This window comes from Oncorhynchus mykiss, chromosome 5, assembly GCF_057628025.1.
Source record: "Oncorhynchus mykiss isolate SJ-2025 chromosome 5, ASM5762802v1, whole genome shotgun sequence".
In the NCBI taxonomy this organism is placed as follows: domain Eukaryota; kingdom Metazoa; phylum Chordata; class Actinopteri; order Salmoniformes; family Salmonidae; genus Oncorhynchus; species Oncorhynchus mykiss.
This window is the reverse complement of record NC_143026.1, coordinates 20,121,220-20,143,730: the sequence shown is the minus strand read 5'-3', so window position 1 is coordinate 20,143,730 and position 22,511 is coordinate 20,121,220. Positions and strand designations below refer to the sequence as shown.

Below are 22,511 nucleotides of genomic sequence, written 5' to 3'. Positions count from 1 at the left end.
TTAATAATGTTTACATATCCTACATTACTCATCTCATATGTGTATATATACTGTATTCTATACCATCTACTGCATCTTGCCTATGCTCACCCTCATCCATCCATCTCGTCATTGCTCATCCACATATTATTTCTCATCCCTGTGAAGAGACATGGGTTATAAAACTTTTCAAACACACCCTTCTCGCTCCACTATATAAAGCCTTGATGAAAATGAAACCTCCTGTTCCAAGTATGTGAGGTCTGCAGCCTCTGCGTTAAAAGGACTAACATGTCAAATACAGAACTAAACCAACCTCAGCGTGAGCTTTGGTTGCGAATGGTATGAACTTTGAACTCTTATTCACTACAGAAGTGATACCTCCTAGCAGTTGAGTTAGCAACAGCAGCTGCAAACGCGGGCTAGGAAGAACAGACAGAGTACCCCTTCCATCTACCACCAACCTTCCGGTGCGCAGCTCAGAGTAAATATTTATTGCATTTTCCTTTTCCAAATGGGCGGTAATTTAGAATGCATGAGATACTGTATTTACAATAGCACAGCTTCTCCCTTTGTCCCCCAGTCTTCCCGCTCTTTCATTCAAACCCAGCCCCTTTTCTTTTGTGTAACCAGCTGTCATATCTGTTCCGCCCGCTAGGGACATTTTCCTTTATGACGTAATTTGTAATCAAGGTATAATTCATTCTGTGTATATGTAATTCTGTGTGATTAGTTAGGTATTTAGTAAATAAATAATTAAACCCAATTTTGTATTGCTGATTCAACTTGTTAGCCAGGGTTCGGGAAGATAACCAAGAATTTACAACTTTCAGATGAGACTGAATTAAGGTGACGATTAATATTGACTGTTTGATGTAAAATATCACTAGGTCTTTAAGAGTTTATTCGGAAGATAACAGCTCTATAAATATTATTTTGTGGTGCCCCGACTTTCTAGTTAATTACATTTACATGATTAGCTCAATCAGGTAATATTAATTACGGAGAAAGGATTTTATAGAATAGCTTGTCATATCACTTAATCCGGCATAGCCAAAGACACGACAATGGTATGGTTGAGAAATGATATGGTTGAGTGGGATGAGGCAAAACAAATGGCAAATAAGTCTGGCTGCACAACCGATTGGCAAATGTATACTACAAAATGAGAAATCTAAACTGAATAAACTAATCTGAATAAAAAGAAGAAACTACACTATGAAACAGGTAAATTATATATATGTATTTTTTCACCTTTATTTAACCAGGTAGGTCAGTTGAGAGCAAGTTCTCATTTACAACTGCGACCTGGCCAAGATAAAGCAAAGCAGTGCGACAAAAAGCAACAACACAGAGTTACACATGGAATAAACAAAAGTACAGTCAATAACAATAGAAACATCTATATACAGTGTGTACAAATGGAGTAAGGAGGTAAGGTAATAAATAGGCCATAGTAGTGAAGCAATTACAACTTAGCAAATTAACAATGGAGTGATAGATGTGCAGATGATGATATGCAAGTAGAAATACTGGTATGCAAAAGAGCAAAAAGCAGTAAATAAAAACACTAGGGGGATGAGGGAGCTCGTTGGCTGGCACCCACTTCATATTCGTCACCAATCCCACTGGCCCCAGGTCATCTATAAGTCTTTGCTAGGTAAAGCCCCACCTTGTCTCAGCTCACTGGTCACCATAGCAGCACCCACCCGTAGCACGCGCTCCAGCAGGTATATTTCACTGGTCACCCCCAAAGCCAATTCCTCCTTTGGCTGCCTTTCCTGACAGTTTTCTGCTGCCAATGACTGGAACGAATTTCAAAAATCACTGAAGCTGGAGACTCATTTCTCCCTCACTAACTTTAAGCATCAGCTGTCAGAGCAGCTCACCGATCATTGCACCTGTACATAGCACATCTGTAAATAGTCCATCCAACTTCATCATCCCCATATTGTTATTAATTTGCTATTAACTTGCTCCTCCACCCCAGTATCTCTACTTGCACATTCATCTTCTGCACATCTATCTCTCCAGTGTTTAATTGCTAAATTGTTTTTTCTTCGCCACTACGGCCTATTTATTGCCTTACCTCCCTTATCTTGCCTCATTTGTACACACTGTATATATATTTTTTTGTATTGTGTTATTGACTGTACGTTTGTTTATTCCATGTGTAACTCTGTGTTGTTGTTTGTGTCACACTGCTTTGCTTTATCTTGGCCAGGTCACAGTTGGAAATGAGAACTTGTTCTCAACTGGCCTACCTGGTTAAATAAAGGTGAAATAAAACATTTTAAAAACTTTGGAGCACTTTAAATGACATTTTGGGCAAAAAGGCAAACTCAGCTGCATCATTCATTGAATCAGATGGCTCATTCATCACAAAACCAAATGATATTGCCAATTACTTTAATTATTTTTTTATTGGCAAGATTAGCAAATTTTGGAATGACATGCCAGCAACAAACACTGACACTACACATCCAAGTATATCTGATCAAATTATGAAAGACTGGCATTGTAATTTAGAATTCTGTAAAAGTGAGTGTGGAAGAGGGAAATTATTGTTGTCTATCAACGATGACAAGTCACCGGGGTCTGACAACTTGGATGGAAAATGATTGAGGATAATAGTGGACGAGAATACCACTCGTATTTGCCATATCTTCAATCTAAGCCTACTAGAAAGTGTGTGCCCTCAGGCCTGGGGGGAAGCAAAAGTAATTATGCTACCCAAGAATAGTAATGCCCCCTTTACTGGCTCAAATAACCAATCAATCCGCCTGTAACCAACCCTTAGTAAAGAACAAAATGTTTGCCCAGATACAAGGCTATTTTACTGTAAACAAATTGACAACATACTTTCAGCACGCTTATAGGGAAGGACATTCAACAAGCACGGCACTTACACAAATTACTGATGATTAGCTGAGAGACATTTTGTTAGATTTCAGTGCTGCTTTTGACATGATCAATCATAGTCTGCTAATGGAAAAACGTATGTGTTATGGCTTTACACACCCTGCTATATTGTGGATAAAGAGTTTTCTGTCTAACAGACCACCAAGGGTGTTCTTTAATGGAACACTCTCCAACATAATCCAGGTAAAATCAGGAAATCCACAGGGCAGCTGTCTAGAACCCTTACTTTATTCCATCTTTACTAATGACATGGCACTTGCTTTGAGTGAAGTGTATCTATGTATGCGGATGACTCAACACTATGCACGTCAGCTACTAGAGAGAGTGAAATCACTGCAACACTTAACATAGAGCTGTGGTTCATTTCAGAATGGGTGGCAAGGAATAAGTTATTCCTAAATATTTAAAAAATGAAAAGTATTGTATTTGGGACAACTCATTAACTAAACTCTAAGCCTCAACTAAACATTGTAATAAATCATGTGGAAATTGAGCAAGTTGAGGTGACTAAACTGCTTGGAGTGACCCTGGATTGTAAATTGTCATGGTCAAAACTGTCATGCTAAGATGGGGAGAAGTCTGTCCATAATAAAGCGCGACTCTGCCTTTTTAACAACACTATCAACAAGGCTCTAGTTTTGACACACCTGGACTACTGTTCAGTCAAGTGGTCAGGTGCTACAAAGAGGGACATTGGAATTGTACAATTGTCTCAGAACAGGGCAGCACGGCTGGCCCTTAAATGTACATTTGTAAGAAGTGTTGACATCCTGATTGCACAGAGGTGTCTGTTTAAACTACTGGCACACAGCATACCCCATTAGACATGCCACCAGAGGTCTCTTCACAATCCACAAGTCAAGAATAGACTATGGGAGGCTCATGGTACTACATAGAGCCATGGCTACATGTATCTCTACTCCACATCAGGTAACTGATGCAAGCAATAAAATGTGATTTAAAAAAATACACCTTATGGAACACACACACACACAGCTAATGGGGATCCTTAATAAATACAAATACCTGTTCTGTTTTTAATAATGAACAAAAAACAACGATTGTGAAGGAAAATAGATGATCTCTGTGACCCCTTAAAACATTATTATTTCCTTAGTATTCCCATGATATGGACACGGCTAAGAGCTATAAACATTAGCATAACCCCCTGTGTGAAGCTTCTTCATGAAACTACATTCTGTCATTGTCTGACAGCAGGTTTTAGAGAAACCGAGAGAGAGAAAGGAATAGAGAGATAAATAGAGAGAGAGGGAGGAGGAGAGAGAGAGAGAGAAATAAGCATCAAAAAGAGGCTTGGGAGGGTTGAATCATCCTGAGTTGGTTGTTTTAAATCTGTAACGAAGAGGACTCCAGGATTTAGTTGATCAAAGAGTATCTCCTCTTACTTACTTCTGTTCTTCAACTTTTGCCTCTGGAGACATGAGGCTATTTATAACAGAGAGTAATGGTGGACGGATCCCTGATCACCTGCTTTTGGCTATTGATCATTGGTCAGAATGGATCACATGTCAGGAAGTGACTGCAGTAAGATGTCCTCATCGTGGATTGGTTTCCGAAGCTGGACGCTTATCATCAACCAATCAGCATTCATTCATGTCTATGATACAGCACAATATTGTTCTCAGAATTCTGATCCAGACCCCAGCAAGGTGAGGGGAAAAGTTTTCTGAGACTAACTTCAAACTGATGTATCTCCCAAACTCTTGGCTCTCCTCTAACATTGCTGTGGTTGTAGAGGTGTGAAGCAAAACAAGAAGGAGGGAGATAGAGCAGGAGAGAGAGTGTGAAAATGTATGGAGAAGTTATCTGTTTTGTTTCCCATCATTCCCTTCCTGCCCTGAATTAGAATTAGCTCTCCCCTGTATTCTTTAACTTCCCTATTCAAATTCCTTCTTCAAACATGGTTTGAAGACACTCGCTCCACTGACATAATTTCCTCTCCTTCTTTGCTCCTCTCCACAACTTCCCCTCCTCTTCTCCTCCCCTCATTATTTCCCCCTTCCTCTCCTCAATGTGTTACCAAACAGCCAGCACCCCCCTACTCCCCCACCTCCCCACCACCCCCCTTTTAAAACCCCTATTCCCTGTTTTCCCCCATTGATGATGGTACTGGGAGCGGCGGGCAGGCGGGAGTGCGTGAAGGATGAACTTACGCTTCCACCGGCAGCCCCTGGGCACTGGGGTCGTTCGGCAGCGTCCAAACCCCATTAGTAGGAGGAGAGCCATGTCAAGCAGGGCCGAAGTCGATAAGCAGGCCCCAAAACAGTAGCGTGCCAGCTCCACTCTGCTCTGCACCGTGCTGCTGTAAAACAGGAAGCTCACAAACACAGGGCACACCCTCCTCAAGGGCTCCCTGAGGAAAGTGCCACCAGAGAGGGAGAGATGGAGAGAAAGAGGTGAGAAGGGGGAGAGAAAGAGGTAGTAAAATAAATGGTTGTGAAAGGCAAAATGTGAAGGTAAGGCTGGGGGCATATGAGGAGAGACAGAGAGAGACAGAGAGAGAGAGAGAGACATAGACAGAGGGACAGAGAGAGGGAAAGAGAGAGAGAGAGGGAGAGAGAGAGACACGGACAGAGAGACAGGGAGACACAAAGAGAGAGAGAGAGAGGGGGGGGAAGAGAGAGACACACAGAGAGACAGATGGAGAGACAGAGAGAGACAGAGAGACAGAAATGGACAGCAAGACAGAGAGAGAGAGACAGAAAAATAGACAGGCAGAGAGACACAGAGACAGAGAGCTAATAAAGTAGCAGGAGAGTGAGAATAAAGGATATTTACTGATCACCACATTAGCTCCAAAGGACATCGTTCACATATTACAAATGACCACTTTCTATGATTGTTTTGGTCTAATTCTCAGCTATTTTCACTGTTATGTTGACCTGGATTTGAACATTTGATCCAGCTCCAGACAGTAGTACCCATCCACAATGTTAACACATCTGACCCAGGTCTAACCCAGGTCTGGCCCTGTTGACCCACATAAGTCACCAAGGTCCAGGAGTCCTACTGTTTCTGCCCCTTTAAGGGTTAAAGGGGTTATGGAACACATGTGTTCTAGATTTCCACCACGTTCCAAACAGGCTTCATGACCATTTGACTCTCCACTAGTGATGCGCGGCTTGACTCATAACCTGCAGTCCCCACGGTCATATCCGTGGGTTGGACGGGTTTAGGGTCATTAAACAATACTTAAAAAAAATCCATAAATGTGTAATTATTGTGCAATTTATGTAGTCTACATTGAGGTTTTTCTTTCATTATTTTAGGCTATCTGGTATTAGTTTATAAGCCTAAGCTTTAGGGCTTAACTGTACTCACACCAAATTGCCTACACAGCCAATCGCCAAATAATGCTTTTGGTGACGGGCAGAAAAAGTTGAAGTTGTGTTGAAATGTTGAAGTTTAATTCAAGAAGACAAAAGCTGCGAAAGGAGAGTTGAAAATAAAGAAAAGGGATGGCCAGAAAAGTAATGTTTTGAAAAGATTTGGTGAAGTGGCAAAGAGGATGATAGCAGTGCCAGCCATGTTGGTGTGATGATTGTGAGGCGCTATACAAATTCGACAGTCACAAGACAGGACTTCAAATAGGACTATGACATGTCAAGGGAACTGTAGCCTACTGTTTAGATGGGTTAAATGGAAACTGAAATCTTGTTCATTGACTAACCAGAATAACCTACAGTTTTTTTGGCAAACTCCAAAGTCCTCTGATAACACTCATCCTTATGCGAATCAACATCCCTGTGTTTTGAGAGAAATATTTGAGTTTTACAGGTGTTGCTCGCGGTTTGAGCAAGAAAACAATAACTGACTCGATAAATTTAACAAAGTGATGTGCATAAAATATATATGAAGGGCCTATATATATCAACTTTCACAGTGAATGCTTTTGTTTATATGTTTTGTGCAAGTTAATTGGACATCGACAAATGCATCGTAGAACATATTGTGCCTATTTAATGAAACACTTTCTGTTAATAGATCCCAAAGCAGCATACAACTGAGCTAAACTGAGCTAAACAAGTTCACTTCCTCATCCATAGCCTGAAAATGCATATCAAGTGCAAGTTAGCTGTTGTGGCTCACATCTGAAGACTGGGGGGCATTTAGGACGTCTTCTACTGCGGATCACTAAAATATTTGAATGATTATGATCACACTTCTTCGATTCAAATATTATGGCAACACTATACCAAAGATGGTTTGATATGGTTTAGAAACTTGCGAACCAAGCTCGATTTGTTAGTGTAGCCTGTTATCGCCTGGACTTGTTGAAATATCTTCACACCTAGAAAAAACCTCCAGGCTTCCATCATAATAATTGATGTATTAAAAATATTTAAAAATTAAGAAAGAATTACAGGTGGCAGTTTGGAAAAAACTTATCCCACCTGAATCATCCTCTGGAATAACGGACATTCTGGGGTAATAAATACATAACCAACGTTCTCTAATAATACTGGCCCGTGCGAATAGGGCTCAAGCCTTAATAATAACTCCTGCAGAATTAAACATTTGATATAACACGATATACCAAAGCAACATTTGGACTTGGGAACAGGAGTGGAGGTATATGGTGTATTTCGTTCTGCACCTTGAGAGAATACAATGTTCAGTTAGATACCATCTGTAGAGGTGCTGTCTTCATCATAAAAGCTGATAGTATTTCTCCCAAATAAAATATGCATCGAAGACGAACTTAAATCTTATCAGAAACACATTGGGTCATTTTCACAGCTTTGTTTTTCCTTACAACCAGTCAAACTTATGTAATTTGTACATTTTGCACAGAAAATCTTTCCTGTTTTTATTTTTGTTGCTTTATTATATTTTCTCCCCAGTCCCTTAACGTCTTTTCTCCGCGAAAGATGACAGAGAAAACTTTACCGATGTCAACTAGATTGAATCATGAATTCTATTACGTTATTCTGTTGGGCAAGGGTTTATTTAGTCTTCGAGGGCAACATATATTGACAAAAGAGAAGTTACATGTATCTAATTACAGACAAGTTGACTGACAAATAGCCTACCAGAATGTCAGAAATTATAAGCAGACACCTATTTAAATCAGGCAAAACAACCCCGTCAAAAATAATTCTGCAGTCTTTGACTGTAGTCTATAGCGCATTTTCTATATTTGCGGGTTAGGGTTGGGTGTGGGCCTCATATTTTCACTTTATCACATGTAGTTGGGCGGATGCGGATGGGTTATTAACAGTTGTAGGTGGGTGGGGTGAACAAACAGCTGTCACAGGTGGCCCTACAGAATCTCTTAACAAACGACAATCAGAGAGACTCTTAGACAGCCTTATAGAATAATAGTCTTTGAGGCAGTGCTAAATATAAAGTTTTACTGCAGTAGCACTGCTTTATATACACAGTAACAGATCACACAAAACAAGTTGTGAAGCTAACTCTAGAGGACAATTATTGGTTGCATTTTACATGAACTTGTCCAAATAATAGTTTAATTTAATCTACATTTTTATTGACTGTATGTTTGTTTATTCCATGTGTAACTTTGTGTTGTTGTATGTGTCAAACTGCTGTGCTTTGTCTTGGCCAGGTCGCAATTGTAAATGAGAACTTGTTCTCAACTAGCCTACCTGGTTAAATAAAGGTGAAATAAATAAAAATAAATAAAAAATATAGTGTTTGAAAAATATATTATAGACTTAATTAGTCTTCACTATGTTTCCATCTTGCTATAGAGAAAAATCCCCTACTTTTCTTCTTCTTGAAGTCGAGTTGTCACATGTTCTCATATATGTGGTCTTATAGGCTAACTATATTCAATAAGAATCAACATCATACAAGGTGCTACCCAATTCCCCTAGTCCTTGGTACGGCATGCTAGCCAGGAGATCTTGAGGCAGGCGTACAGTACATGTACCCAACTGTTCCACATGTTGTTCGTCTGAGGCCTATCCTCTCCACTCTCCTACCGTTCCTCTCATTCCCCTGGTCCCCTACTTCAAACACCCCTCAGGGGAGAGTGTACAGAAAACACAACACAGGATTAAAACAGGCTTTTTCGGGATGTCATACAGTCCACAGAGTCCCCAACCAGCCAAGTGAAAGACACAACGTTTCTGTAATCTATTTGTTTTAAAGTTGTGAGGAGAGAAACATTCCCTTATTCCATCTTTTCTCCTTTTGTTCTCTCCTCAACTGACCCTGTTTGATCTTCCTCCCCTATTTCTCTCTTCTGTTTACCTTTATCCTGCTGTTTGTCTTTCCCTCTTTCTTTCCTCTCCCCTCCCTCGCTTCGTCTCCACCTCTCACAATCCATTCTATTTAACTGTTCCAATTCAGCCCCTCCATGGTGCATTCAGCTTCATATACTGTAGCTGTCATCATATCTGTGTGCTGCTAAAACCTTATCCATTATAATGAAAGAGTCTGGGAACCCTGTACCAGGTGTCCTCTCTAGCTTATATCATCTCTTTATCTCTTCTCATTTCCTCTCTATTTATTTCTTATTTCGTTCTTCTATTATATCTCTTTCAGAGCCACACCCTGCCCTTCCCCTCTTTCTCTTGACTCCCATTCGCTTTCTATCTTTCTCTCTCTCCCCCCTTTCTCTCCCATCCTATTCTTCCTCCACCTTCTGACCGAGCCTGAATCTGTCTTTACCTTTCCCTTTTGTTCTCCATCTCAACCCATTACTTCCCTCCGACCGCTCTAACCCTTCCCGCTCATGTTCCTCTCCTCTCGGTCCCACTCTGTAGGAGTAGCTGACAGCCACCATCCCTCCATCCCCTCCTCCTCATCCCCCTCTCCTCTCAGTCCCACTCTGTAGGAGTAGCTGACAGCCACCATCCTTCCATCCCCTCCTCCTCATCCCCCTCTCCTCTCGGTCCCACTCTGTAGGAGTAGCTGACAGCCACCATCCCTCCATCCCCTCCTCCTCATCCCCCTCTCCTCTCGGTCCCACTCTGTAGGAGTAGCTGACAGCCACCATCCCTCCATCCCCTCCTCCTCATCCCCCTCTCCTCTCGGTCCCACTCTGTAGGAGTAGCTGACAGCCACCATCCCTCCATCCCCTCCTCCTCATCCCCCTCTCCTCTCAGTCCCACTCTGTAGGAGTAGCTGACAGCCACCATCCCTCCATCCCCTCCTCCTCATCCCCCTCTCCTCTCAGTCCCACTCTGTAGGAGTAGCTGACAGCCACCATCCCTCCATCCCCTCCTCCTCATCCCCCTCTCCTCTCAGTCCCACTCTGTATGAGTAGCTGACAGCCACCATCCCTCCATCCCCTCCTCCTCATCCCCCTCTCCTCTCAGTCCCACTCTGTAGGAGTAGCTGACAGCCACCATCCCTCCATCCCCTCCTCCTCATCCCCCTCTCCTCTCGGTCCCACTCTGTAGGAGTAGCTGACAGCCACCATCCCTCCATCCCCTTCCCGCTCATGTCCCTCTCCTCTCGGTCCCACTCTGTAGGAGTAGCTGACAGCCACCATCCCTCCATCCCCTCCTCCTCATCCCCCTCTCCTTGTCTCTGTCTCATCCTTTAGGAGTGGGTGACAGCCACTGACCTGCTCATCTCTCTGGACAGGCTCAACACATTCGGAGATGAGTTCTTCAAGGACGCCAAGGTGCTGCGATCCTACTTCTACGCCATCTCCGATTTCTCCGTAGGCGCCAGGTAACACACACCTGACGTCTAAGAGAGGGAGGGAGAGAAAAAGGGAGAGAACAAGAGAAGGAGCGAAGAAGAGAGGGAGAGAAGAAGAGAGAGAGAGAAGAAGAGAGGGAGAGAAGAAGAGAGAGAGAGAAGAAGAGAGGGAGAGAAGAAGAGAGAGAGCCTGTTTGCTTTGATTTATCTTTGTCTTTGCTCATTTCTCAGACAGACTCGACTATGAAACAACAACCCAGCTCGTTATAGTGACCCATTTTGTAGATAATAAAATAGATATTAAAACAGATAATAAAATGCTTCTCCACATTTCCTCCCTCTCTGTATCCTTTTTACATAACAAATACTCTAACTCAACACAAGCCCATACAGTAGATTGTAAGGCTACAATCTACCAAGTTCCCCCCTAAAAAGAACAGAGCCACATCATCCTCCTCTGTCCCCATGTCTTTTCCATCACTGTCCTTGCTCTGTCTCTAGTCCTCAGACCTGGGTTCAAATTCTATTTGAAATCATTCAAAAACGGCAAACCCGGCGCAACTGGCACTCCGGGTAGACCAGAGCAAACACTCCAAGTATTTGAAAGATTTCAAATAATACTTGAACACAGGTCTGCTGGTCCCTGGGCTTATTCCTCACAGTAACGAGAAGGGACAACAGGAGGCGGGCAGCACAGACAGGATGTCCATGGGCACGGCACAATAACATGAACCTTCTTAAGTAGTTGAGATGAAGCCTTCACTGCTTCAACAGGATCTGACACCTGTCATAAGTGTTTATGATCAAAGCGAGGGGTGACAGTTTGACAAATGACCCAACAATGTCACCATGACACCTGAGGGAATGAAGGGGGGCAAGCTGACAACTTGTTGGGCTTGCGTAGTCAGCCTAGCTTGTTGAATTGGCCAGAGCAGTGTTAGCACTTGTCGCTTGGTCAATTCGCATTACTGAATGTTATGAATGGACACAATTAGTGTCAGGGTATGTCAATGTGTCTGATTAAATGGTCAGCTAGTGGAGTATAGTAACTAAAAATAGTAAAAAGAAATGGTCCAGAACTGACGGACTACTAAGCTGCTATATGAGCTATTCTCTGTGCCATATTCATTATTGTGGTTGTCAAGATTACCTCAGAGTTTACTACTAGAGACATCTGAGTTGGTGGTTAGGGGCAATTTTCACTTTCTTACTAACAACTTCCTTGTCACAACAACAACAACAACAGAAACAGAAATAACTGATTGGGAGCCGTTAGCATAAAGAGTCTGGATCTGGGACAGCTGGTTAAATCTGACAGGGACAGGCGATGATAAGCCCCCCTCTTCCCTCACAGAAAGGCCCTCTGCAGAACCAATGACAGAGGATGCACCCCAAATGGCACTCTATTTCATGCACTACTTTTTACCAGGGCCCAAAGAGCTCTAGTCAAAAGTAATGCACTTTATAGGGAAGAGGGTGTCAGTTGGGATGCAAGCAGGCACTATACAGAGTCAACACAACAAGGAGAATAAGACACTGTCATCCTCACCGTGTGACAGTAAAGATAGGGCCTCAGCTAACAGCTATTGGCCAAACATCCTTGATCATTAAATGACTTCTAGACATAGGAAATGGTCTTTTCTCGACTGGTTGGAAAGGATATGCATAACTTGATATATAGCACAATAACTCACATGCACACACATACACACACAGTGACTGGTAGTTGAAGTTGTTTACGCTCAGGGACATCTTGTGCAGACGAGAGTTGGGCACACAGGGGAGATGAGCAGAACAGTATTCACTGAAGGGTATAAAACCCCACGTTATCCAAGGCGATGTACTGTATCTGCCACTGATAGGTAATGGGAGGTGAAAAGTCACAGTGAAAATACTTTCTCATTTTACATCTCCTCCGTTCTGTCCTATTCTCTGTTCTCTGTTAATTTTCTTTTATGTGTGTGTATGTGTTTGTGTGTGTGCGTATTCGTACATGCGTGCACGTGTGTGCGCTCAGTGCATATACTGTAAGTTTGAGTCCATACAAGTGTATATCTGTAAATGTGTGTGTGGGTACACACACACCTCTCCATCTTTATCCGCCAGGTGTAAGTGTAATGGCCATGGCAGTGAGTGTGTGTTGGACGAGCAGGGGGCTCTGGTGTGTGACTGCCAGCATCACACTGTCGGGGTGGACTGCCAGAGGTGTCACCCATTCTACCAGGACAGGCCTTGGGCCAGGGCCACCGGAGACTCTGCCAACCAGTGTATGAGTAAGTATTGGAGATTGGTTTAGTTTAGTCACCACTGGGGAAATGTATAGTTGGGGTAGTGTTTGAGTAAGTATTGGAGATTGGTTTAATTCAGTCACCCCTGGGGAAATGTATAGTTGGGGTAGTGTATGAGTGAGTATTGGAGATTGGTTTAGTTCAGTCACTCCTGAGGAAATGTTTAGTTGGGGTAGTGTATGAGTGAGTATTGGAGATTTGTTTAGTTCAGTCACCCCTGAGGAAATGTTTAGTTGGGGTAGTGTATGAGTGAGTATTGGAGATTGGTTTAGTTCAGTCACCCCTGAGGAAATGTTTAGTTGGATAAGTGTATGAGTGAGTATTGGAGATTGGTTTAGTTCAGTCACCCCTGGGGAAATGTATAGTTGGGGTAGTGTTTGAGTAAGTATTGGAGATTGGTTTAGTTCAGTCACCCCTGGGGAAATGTATAGTCGGGGTAGTGTATGAGTAAATGTTGGAGATTGGTTTAGTTCAGTCACCCCTAGGGAAATGTTTAGTTGGGGTAGTGTATGAGTGAGTATTGGAGAGTGGTTTAGTTCAGTCACCCCTGGGGAAATGTATAGTCGGGGTAGTGTATGAGTGAGTATTGGAGATTGGTTTAGTTCAGTCACCCCTGGGGAAATGTATAGTTGGGTTAGTGTATGAGTGAGTATTGCAGGCAAGTTCCTTTAGGAGTACATAAAGTATTAGTGAGTACCCAGGGATTTGTTCAAAGAACCCTCTGAGTAGGCTACAGGAGAGCTGGAGGGAGGACAGCTGAACCCTCTGAGTAGGCTACAGGAGAGCTGGAGGGAGGACAGCTGAACCCTCTGAGTAGGCTACAGGAGAGCTGGAGGGAGGACAGCTGAACCCTCTGAGTAGGCTACAGGAGAGCTGGAGGGAGGACAGCTGAACCCTCTGAGTAGGCTACAGGAGAGTTGGAGGGAGGACAGCTGAACATTGATGTACAGTAACCACATAACACTGTATTTACAAAGCATACCTGATATTGAACGTATCATATGTAAATGTAAGATGTTGGTGTAGCCTTTACTTAACCTTATCCAAATTGCTAACCCCAACCTTACATTTTTGTTCTCATATATTTTTACAATATATACAATTTGCAGCTGGCTCATCTAGCGGAAATCGCTCACTTCTGCCTCCAGGGCAAGATTCATGACAATAAACATCAACCTGCTGCTGTATGTGTGTGTGTGCGCATGTGTGTATATGTACATGTGCACATGCCTGTGTGTGTGTGTGTGTGTGTGTGTGTGTGTGTGTGTGTGTGTGTGTGTGTGTGTGTGTGTGTGTGTGTGTGTGTGTGTGTGTGTGTGTGTGTGTGTGTGTGTGTAGAAATTAGCGTGAGTGCAAATATCAGCGCGGTTCAGGCTTATCGCGCTGTGCACTGAGCGGTGAATGCTTCTTTTGAACACTGCTGAGGAGGAATTGTAATTGGTTGGACTGATAAACCCATAAAGGAGAGGCCTCGTTAATTGTTTTTATGCTTGATTCTAGTAAGAAACAAGCTTGTTTTAATTACACTCATGCTGTGTTCCAAATAGCACCCTTTCCCTATATAGTGTACTTTACCTTTGACCAGGGCACATATGATCAAATCTATTGCACTATGTAGGGAATAGGGTGCAATTTGGGAGGAAGCCAGAGTCTCTGTACCAAACAGGTGGCATTTTTAAATAGACTGCCGCATGCAGCTGCACTGTACTGTAAAGGAAAAAATGAATATATTATTAAATACATAGAAGAAAAGAAGAACTGAATGTGAAAGAACTAGAGAGTAGAAGTGAATGCTCTGTGTATTATAATGTTCAGCCTCCATATTCGGCGAGATAGAAACTAATTTTGCCGCAGCTTACCGGACCAAGCTCTGTCTGTCTCTTCTCTGCCGTGTATGGCATGTGTCTGGAACCAGTACCATATGGCCCTACTTGTCAGAACACAAACACTTTAATTGACAAACAGACAGACAGACAGACAGACAGACAGACAGACAGACAGACAGACAGACAGACAGACAGACAGACAGACAGACAGACAGACAGACAGACAGACATTTATGTTGTCACAACATCCTTCTGGTTATTACCAAGTTACTTAGCATACATAAGTGTCTAATTTAGCTTACTATCCACTTCCTAGTTGGAAAGACATTTTAGTAAGTGCACCTGAGATACCTGCCTTGAATACATGTGTAATGACTCAGGCAGACTCAATCTATTTGCAGTCAGACACATTATCACTCATGATCAACTTTAAACGGCATATACTGTATGAACAATTTTAGCAGGGAAAACAACTGTTACAAAACAACTCAACATCCACCCAGTAGCCTATTCCCAACCAACTGTAATCTAATTTCCCCTCGTTAAAAAAAATCACACTATTGATGGATTTCTATCAATTGCTCTGAGACATCATTGGGGGAATCAATGGTCAGCATTTTAGATCATGTAGCTAGGCTATCCTATGAAATAATTTTGCAACAAAATGTTCTGACACAACAGCCCAGTAGTCAAATGACATGTCACTACGTTTCATTTACAGGTGTCCATGTCAATAGAGTGACAAATAGGTGACAAACTGCTTTGCAAAGTATAGGACTGGCTATTTATCACTGACATGTGCAGATCATAACAGCAGAATTATCACAATAAGTCATTTTTTGAATGAAAAATATGAGACGCAGGAATGGATTGATCAGGGGATGTTCATTCAACAAACAACCAGTTAGCTGTTCAACTCGATGCCTATCAAGTAGCCTACCCAGTACCCCTATGCCCAAAAGGCTACTGACTGGGAGTGTACACTGTGTGAATGGTAGCTGCCACAGTCTAGAAAACTCCTCAGACTAGCCTGTTATTCAGGCCATTATTGGAAGGACAGCGCAGTGCATGAACAAGGCAGGGAGAAAGAGAGAGATAAAGAGAGAGAGAGAGAGATAGAGAGAGAGAGAGAGAGAGAGAGAGGGATTGCAGCCCACGTGACCACTGAGGCTGTAGGTGCGCACATTTTCCACCTCAAGAAAGCACTCACTAGCCTAGCTAGATACTGTAATGAATAGCTAGATGTAGATATGTTGATTGCAGAAACTGTGCAAAGCTGGTGGACATGAAAATCCAATACGTCATTCTCCTCATTGATGGGCTGGACACCATTCGGAATAGACTGGAGCTTCTTCGTCTCCACATTTCAGCACCACATCCAACTTTCAACTATACTAGGCTACTTTAGCTACTACTAGGCTACCTACTGTATTATGGTCACAGTCGGCAATGTACAGACAACGTTCAGAAATGCTACAGTCATTTAAATACATCAACAAAGTAGTTGAAAAGAGGTAGCCTTTGGCTGGATGCCATGTTCCAGTTGGCCTAAATGAGCTTAAGATGAATTTTTCAACGGTGATTGTTATCAGGGAGGTTAGGTAAGGTTATGTCTATGGCCACCAATGACATGATCAATGTTGCAAATGTGAAGTGTAAGCCATTGATCATATAGGCATCCCACTGGGCACACACTGGTTGAATCGACGTTGAACCAACGTGTAATAGACGTTGAGTTGACGTCTGTGCCCAGTGGGCTGTCGCATATGTGGATGTTGAAAATAGAGATTGATTTTGTATTTCTAGAATCAGATACCTATATAATTGACAAAGCAGGTCCATCTTAATTCTGCTATTAGGCAATAGGATATTGACTACATGTCCCCTGTTTTTCGATGGCCTCTGCTACAGTAGACTATTATGCTGCAGTTGATTGACTCGTTCCCAGAGTGACCTCCATTGTTTCAGAATTACTCATTTCCAGAACGCTTTAAAAAGTATGTCTACAAGCTGTTGGTTTAAATTCATATTGTTCATTTTTTAGGAATCAAATGTTAATATATAGAATGAAAATAAGACTATGGTGCCTGGTGAAGGATGTTCATGTAACAATCTTAGGCGTAGTGGGTGAGGAGTCAGGTGCAGGAGGCAGAAAGTTCTGAATGGCGCTTTATTCAGCACAGGGCAAGATAGTCTATACAACCAAACTGAGCGTCATAAAACAAATGCCCAAAACAAGAACCAAACCAAGTCGCACTACCACACATACAAAGTGGGAATAAACAGGCGGCCTACCGACTTAAATAGCCAAACATACTAAGAGCAGGCGGGCCTACCAACTTAAATAGCCAAACTAAAAGTCTAAACAAGAAACAAGTGAAACAAATCAGACCAAACCAACAGAAAAGGGAAAAAGGGATCGGTGGCAGCTAGCAGGCCGGTGACGACGACCGCCGAGCACCACCAGAACAGGAAGGGGAGCCACCTTCGGTAGGAGTCGTGACAGTTCTTCTCCATGACAACTTGTTTCATATACACCCTAAGGCCTTTTATACCTCATTCCTGTCTGCTACAGGTACTATAAGCAAAAATCAACACATGTAAATAAAGTAATTGACTGTAGTAGGTGTTTTATTATGTCTTCTGTTTTTCACATTTTAATCATTAGCAGACTCATATCCAGTGGTTTACAAATCAGACTCTCATATCTTACTGTTTAGGCCCACCTGTATGCACCCAATCCTATAAATTGAGAATGACACATGTAAGACTATAACTATGCAGCACTGGTTTAGACCTTGATGATCTTTCTGTGGCTCTGAGGCCTATCTCTAGATAGAGTCTTGTTAATATATGCCTAACCTCTATACTCTAATAGCAAATACACTCACTTCCTACTCTGTAGAGCAAAATACAACTAGAATGGAACCTCTCCTCTCTTCAATCAGGGAGGAATAATCACATAGTTATTGCAAACTTAACAAAAAATTTGATGTGTAATAAAATAGGATATTTTCTAGAATCCTAAACCTCATGTAGCCAGACAGAGAGACAGCAGAATACTGCAGTGGAGAGGAAATGAAGAGTACTCTACCGAGCCCTGTGATTGGAGGTTATCGATTGAGTAATCGTCTCTTGTACAAACACTTATTAGCGTTATCACGGTGCCCCCTGACTAAGTGATTGGCTGATCATTAGGCCCGTGTGAAATGGGATTATAAATGTACCTGTACATTAGGATCCAATCCCACACGCATAATCTCTCATAAGCATACAGTAACCCCCATCCATTCTCTCTCACTTTTCCTCCCCATCTCACTCTCCCTCTCTCACCATTTACCTGACCTCATCTCCTCCCTCTCTCTCTCTCCCCTCCCTCTCTTTTTGTTCATCTTTTCCTTCCTTCCATACCACCCACCCACCTTCTCTTCCTCTCGCTATCCCCCCTCCTCTCTCTCTCCTCAGAGTGTAACTGCAGTGGGCAGGCGGATGTGTGTGTGTTCGATGCGGAGCAGTACCGAAGCACAGCAAGTGGGGGGCGCTGTGTAGACTGTAGGGACCAGACTGATGGACCGCATTGTGAACGCTGTAGAGAGAACCACTACCGACGGTCACCACAGGACCCCTGCAGCCCCTGTGACTGTAACACCATGGGTAAACCATGTATTTTAGACTGCTTCATATTAAGGCATCATAAACATGAACTATCCATCCATCTCTCAACCACTCTCTCTCTCTCTCTCTCTCTCTCTCTCCCCCTCCCTCCCTCCCTCCCTCCCTCCCTCCCTCCCTCCCTCCCTCCCTCCCTCCCTCCCTCCCTCCCAGGTTCTGTGAATCTGCAGTGTGGTGTGGAGGGGAAGTGTGAGTGCAGACCCAGTGTGTCAGGGGTGAAGTGTGACACCTGTCAACCCGGTTTCCACTCCCTCAGCCCTGGCGGCTGCAGGTACACACACACATGTACACTGAAAAATAAACAAAGACTTTGATGACAGAGGGAGAGTAATAGAACAATGCAGTTTTTTTGAAAGGATATTTTTTCTTTCTGTTTGCGTCTAATCTACGACCACATTCAGTAGGCCACAATATTGTAGAACTATCTGCCGGGTCAGTATATTGCACTCCTGAATGCAACCCTGTGTGGGGTGTGTGTTCATATTTAATTTCAACATGAAGACATATTATTTTAGAAGCACATCTTAACTTTCCTTGAACCTCTGGTGTAGAGAAGCCCAGCAATCCAATTCTAGTTTGTGTTTATTGATTTATCTTGTTATGCTGCGTTGGTTCTAGCCATTAGAAACTCACTATCCCTGACCCTATTTGCTTCTGTAGTGTTGAGGTGTATGCCATGGCTGAGCAGAACACCAAAATGTGGACTTTCATCCAGTTTACAACAACTATCCACTCTTGCTGTTTTTGCTAATTCATCACTACTGTTACCTGATCTATTAACAACACCGCTATTTGCAATTCCATTACAATAAACTTGATATAGTAAACAGTAACTAAACCTATCACAAAGATAGAGTGAACAGTACCTACTCCTATCCCCTTAAAACAGTAACTACACTTATCCCCTTGATATAGTAAATAATAACTACACATATCCCATTGATATGGTAAACAATACCCACTCCTATCACCTTAATATGGTAAACAGTACCCACTCCTATCCCCTTGATATAGTAAACGCACCTACTCCTATCCACTTGATATACTATACAGCACCTACACCTGTCCCTTACATATAGTAAACAATACCTGATCATATCCCATGTATATAGTAAACAGTACCAACTCCTATACCCTTCATATAGTAAACAGTACCCATTCCTCTTAATATAGTAAACAGTACCTAAACCTATCCCATTAATATAGTAAACAGTACCTAATCATATCCATTTGAAATAGTAAACAGTACCCACTCCTATCCCCCTGATATAGTAAACAGTACCCACTCCTATCCCCTTCATACAGTGAACACTACCCACTCCTATCCCCTTAATATAGTAAACAGTACCTCCATCTATTCCTTTAAACAGTGTTAACAGTACCTAATCCTATCCCCTTTATTTAGTAAACAGTACCTACACCTGTCCCATTCATATACTAAACAGTAAACTCCAATATCCCCTTAATAGAGTAAAAATGTCCCACTCCTATCCCGTTAATAAAGTAAACAGTACCAACTCCTATCCCCTTAATATAGTAAACAGTACCTACTCATATCCCCTTGATGTAGTAAACAGTACCTATACCTATCCCCTTGATGTAGTAAACAGTACCTACACCTATCCCCTTGATATAGTAAACAGTACCTATACCTATCCCCTTGATGTAGTAAACAGTACCTATACCTATCCCCTTGACATAGTAAACGGTACCAACTCCTATCCCCTTAATATAGTAAACAGTACCTACTCATATCCCCTTGATGTAGTAAACAGTACCTACACCTATCCCCTTGACATAATAAACAGTACCTATACCTATCCCCTTGATGTAGTAAACAGTACCTATACCTATCCCCTTGATGTAGTAAACAGTACCTACACCTATCCCCTTGATGTAGTAAACAGTACCTATACCTATCCCCTTGATGTAGTAAACAGTACCTATACCTATCCCCTTGATGTAGTAAACAGTACCTATACCTATCCCCTTGATGTAGTAAACAGTACCTACACCTATCCCCTTGACATAATAAACAGTACCTATACCTATCCCCTTGATGTAGTAAACAGTACCTATACCTATCCCCTTGATGTAGTAAACAGTACCTACACCTATCCCCTTGATGTAGTAAACAGTACCTATACCTATCCCCTTGACATAGTAAACGGTACCAACTCCTATCCCCTTAATATAGTAAACAGTACCCACTCCTATCCCCTTAATATAGTAAACAGTACCTACTCATATCCCCTTGATGTAGTAAACAGTACCCACTCCTATCCCCTTAATATAGTAAACAGTACCTATACCTATCCCCTTGACATAGTAAACAGTACCTACTCATATACCCTTTTGATGTAGTAAACAGTACCCACTCCTATCCCCTTAATATAGTAAACAGTACCTACTCATATCCCCTTGATGTAGTAAACAGTACCCACTCCTATCCCCTTGATGTAGTAAACAGTACCTATACCTATCCCCTTGATGTAGTAAACAGTACCTACACCTATCCCCTTGACATAATAAACAGTACCTATACCTATCCCCTTGACATAGTAAACAGTACCTATACCTATCCCCTTGATGTAGTAAACAGTACCTACACCTATCCCCTTGATGTAGTAAACAGTACCTATACCTATCCCCTTGATGTAGTAAACAGTACCTATACCTATCCCCTTGACATAGTAAACAGTACCTATACCTATCCCCTTGATATAGTAAACAGTACCTATACCTATCCCCTTGACATAGTAAACAGTACCTACACCTATCCCCTTGATATAGTAAACAGTACGTACACCTATCATCTTGATATAGTAAACAGTACCTGCTCCTATCCCCTTAATATATTAAACTGTACCTTCTACTATCCCCTTGATATAGTAAACCGTATCTACACCTATCCCCTTATATAGTAAACCGTACCTACACCTATCACCTTAATATAGTAAACAGGACATACTCATATCCCCTTGATGTAGTAAACAGTACCTACTCCTATCCCCTTAATATAGTAAACAGTACCTACTCATATCCCCTTGATGTAGTAAACAGTACCCACTCCTATCCCCTTAATACAGTAAACAGTACCTATACCTATCCCCTTGACATAGTAAACAGTACCTACTCATATATCCTTTTGATGTAGTAAACAGTACCCACTCCTATCCCCTTAATATAGTAAACAGTACCTACTCATATCCCCTTGATGTAGTAAACAGTGCCCACTCCTATCCCCTTGATGTAGTAAACAGTACCTATACCTATCCCCTTGATGTAGTAAACAGTACCTACACCTATCCCCTTGACATAGTAAACGGTACCTATACCTATCCCCTTGACATAGTAAACAGTACCTATACCTATCCCCTTGACATAGTAAACAGTACCTATACCTATCCCCTTGATGTAGTAAACAGTACCTACACCTATCCCCTTATATAGTAAACCGTACCTACACCTATTACCTTAATATAGTAAACAGGACATACTCCAATGCTCTTAAAATAGTAAACAGTACCTCCTCCTATCCCCTTCATATTGTAAACCTTACATAAAACATATCCCCATCATATAGTAAACAGTACCTACAGCTACATGTGTAATATAGTCAACAGAACCTAAACATATCCCCTTCAAATAGTAAAGAGTATATAGATATAGAAAACAGTTGCTCCTCCTAGCCCCTTGATTTTGCAAAAGGTACCTACACCTATCCCTTTAATATAGTAAACAGTACCCACTGCTATCTCCTTGATATAGTAAACACTACCTACACCTATCCCGTTAACATAGTAAACAGTACCCACGCCTATCCCCTTAATATAGTAAATGGTACCTCCTCCTAATCCCTTGATAGAGTAAACAGTAGCTACGCCAATCCCTTTTAAATACTAAACATTACCTACACCTATCACCCAATATAGTAAACAGAACCAACTCCTATCCCATTAATATAGTAAACAATACCCACTCCTATCCTCTTGATATAGTAAACAGTACATATACCATTCCCTTTGATATAGTAAACAGTACCCACGCCTATCCCCTTAATATAGTAAATGGTACCTCCTCCTAATCCCTTGATAGAGTAAACAGTACCTACGCCAATCCCTTTTAAATACTAAACATTACCTACACCTATCACCCAATATAGTAAACAGAACCAACTCCT

The 22,511-nt window shown here is 42.0% G+C and overlaps 1 protein-coding gene across 1 annotated transcript in view; it reads left to right on the top strand.

The window, feature by feature from the left end:
• The window catches only part of LOC110523381 (laminin subunit gamma-3), a 202,909-nt gene that overhangs the window by 30,978 nt on the left and 149,420 nt on the right, over window positions 1-22,511 (top strand). The window contains exons 3-6 of the mRNA XM_090234139.1: window positions 10,442-10,572; window positions 12,649-12,815; window positions 18,122-18,310; window positions 18,482-18,599. Coding sequence (XP_090090265.1) covers window positions 10,442-10,572; window positions 12,649-12,815; window positions 18,122-18,310; window positions 18,482-18,599 — 605 coding nt within the window. The remainder of the gene's footprint in view (window positions 1-10,441; window positions 10,573-12,648; window positions 12,816-18,121; window positions 18,311-18,481; window positions 18,600-22,511) is intronic.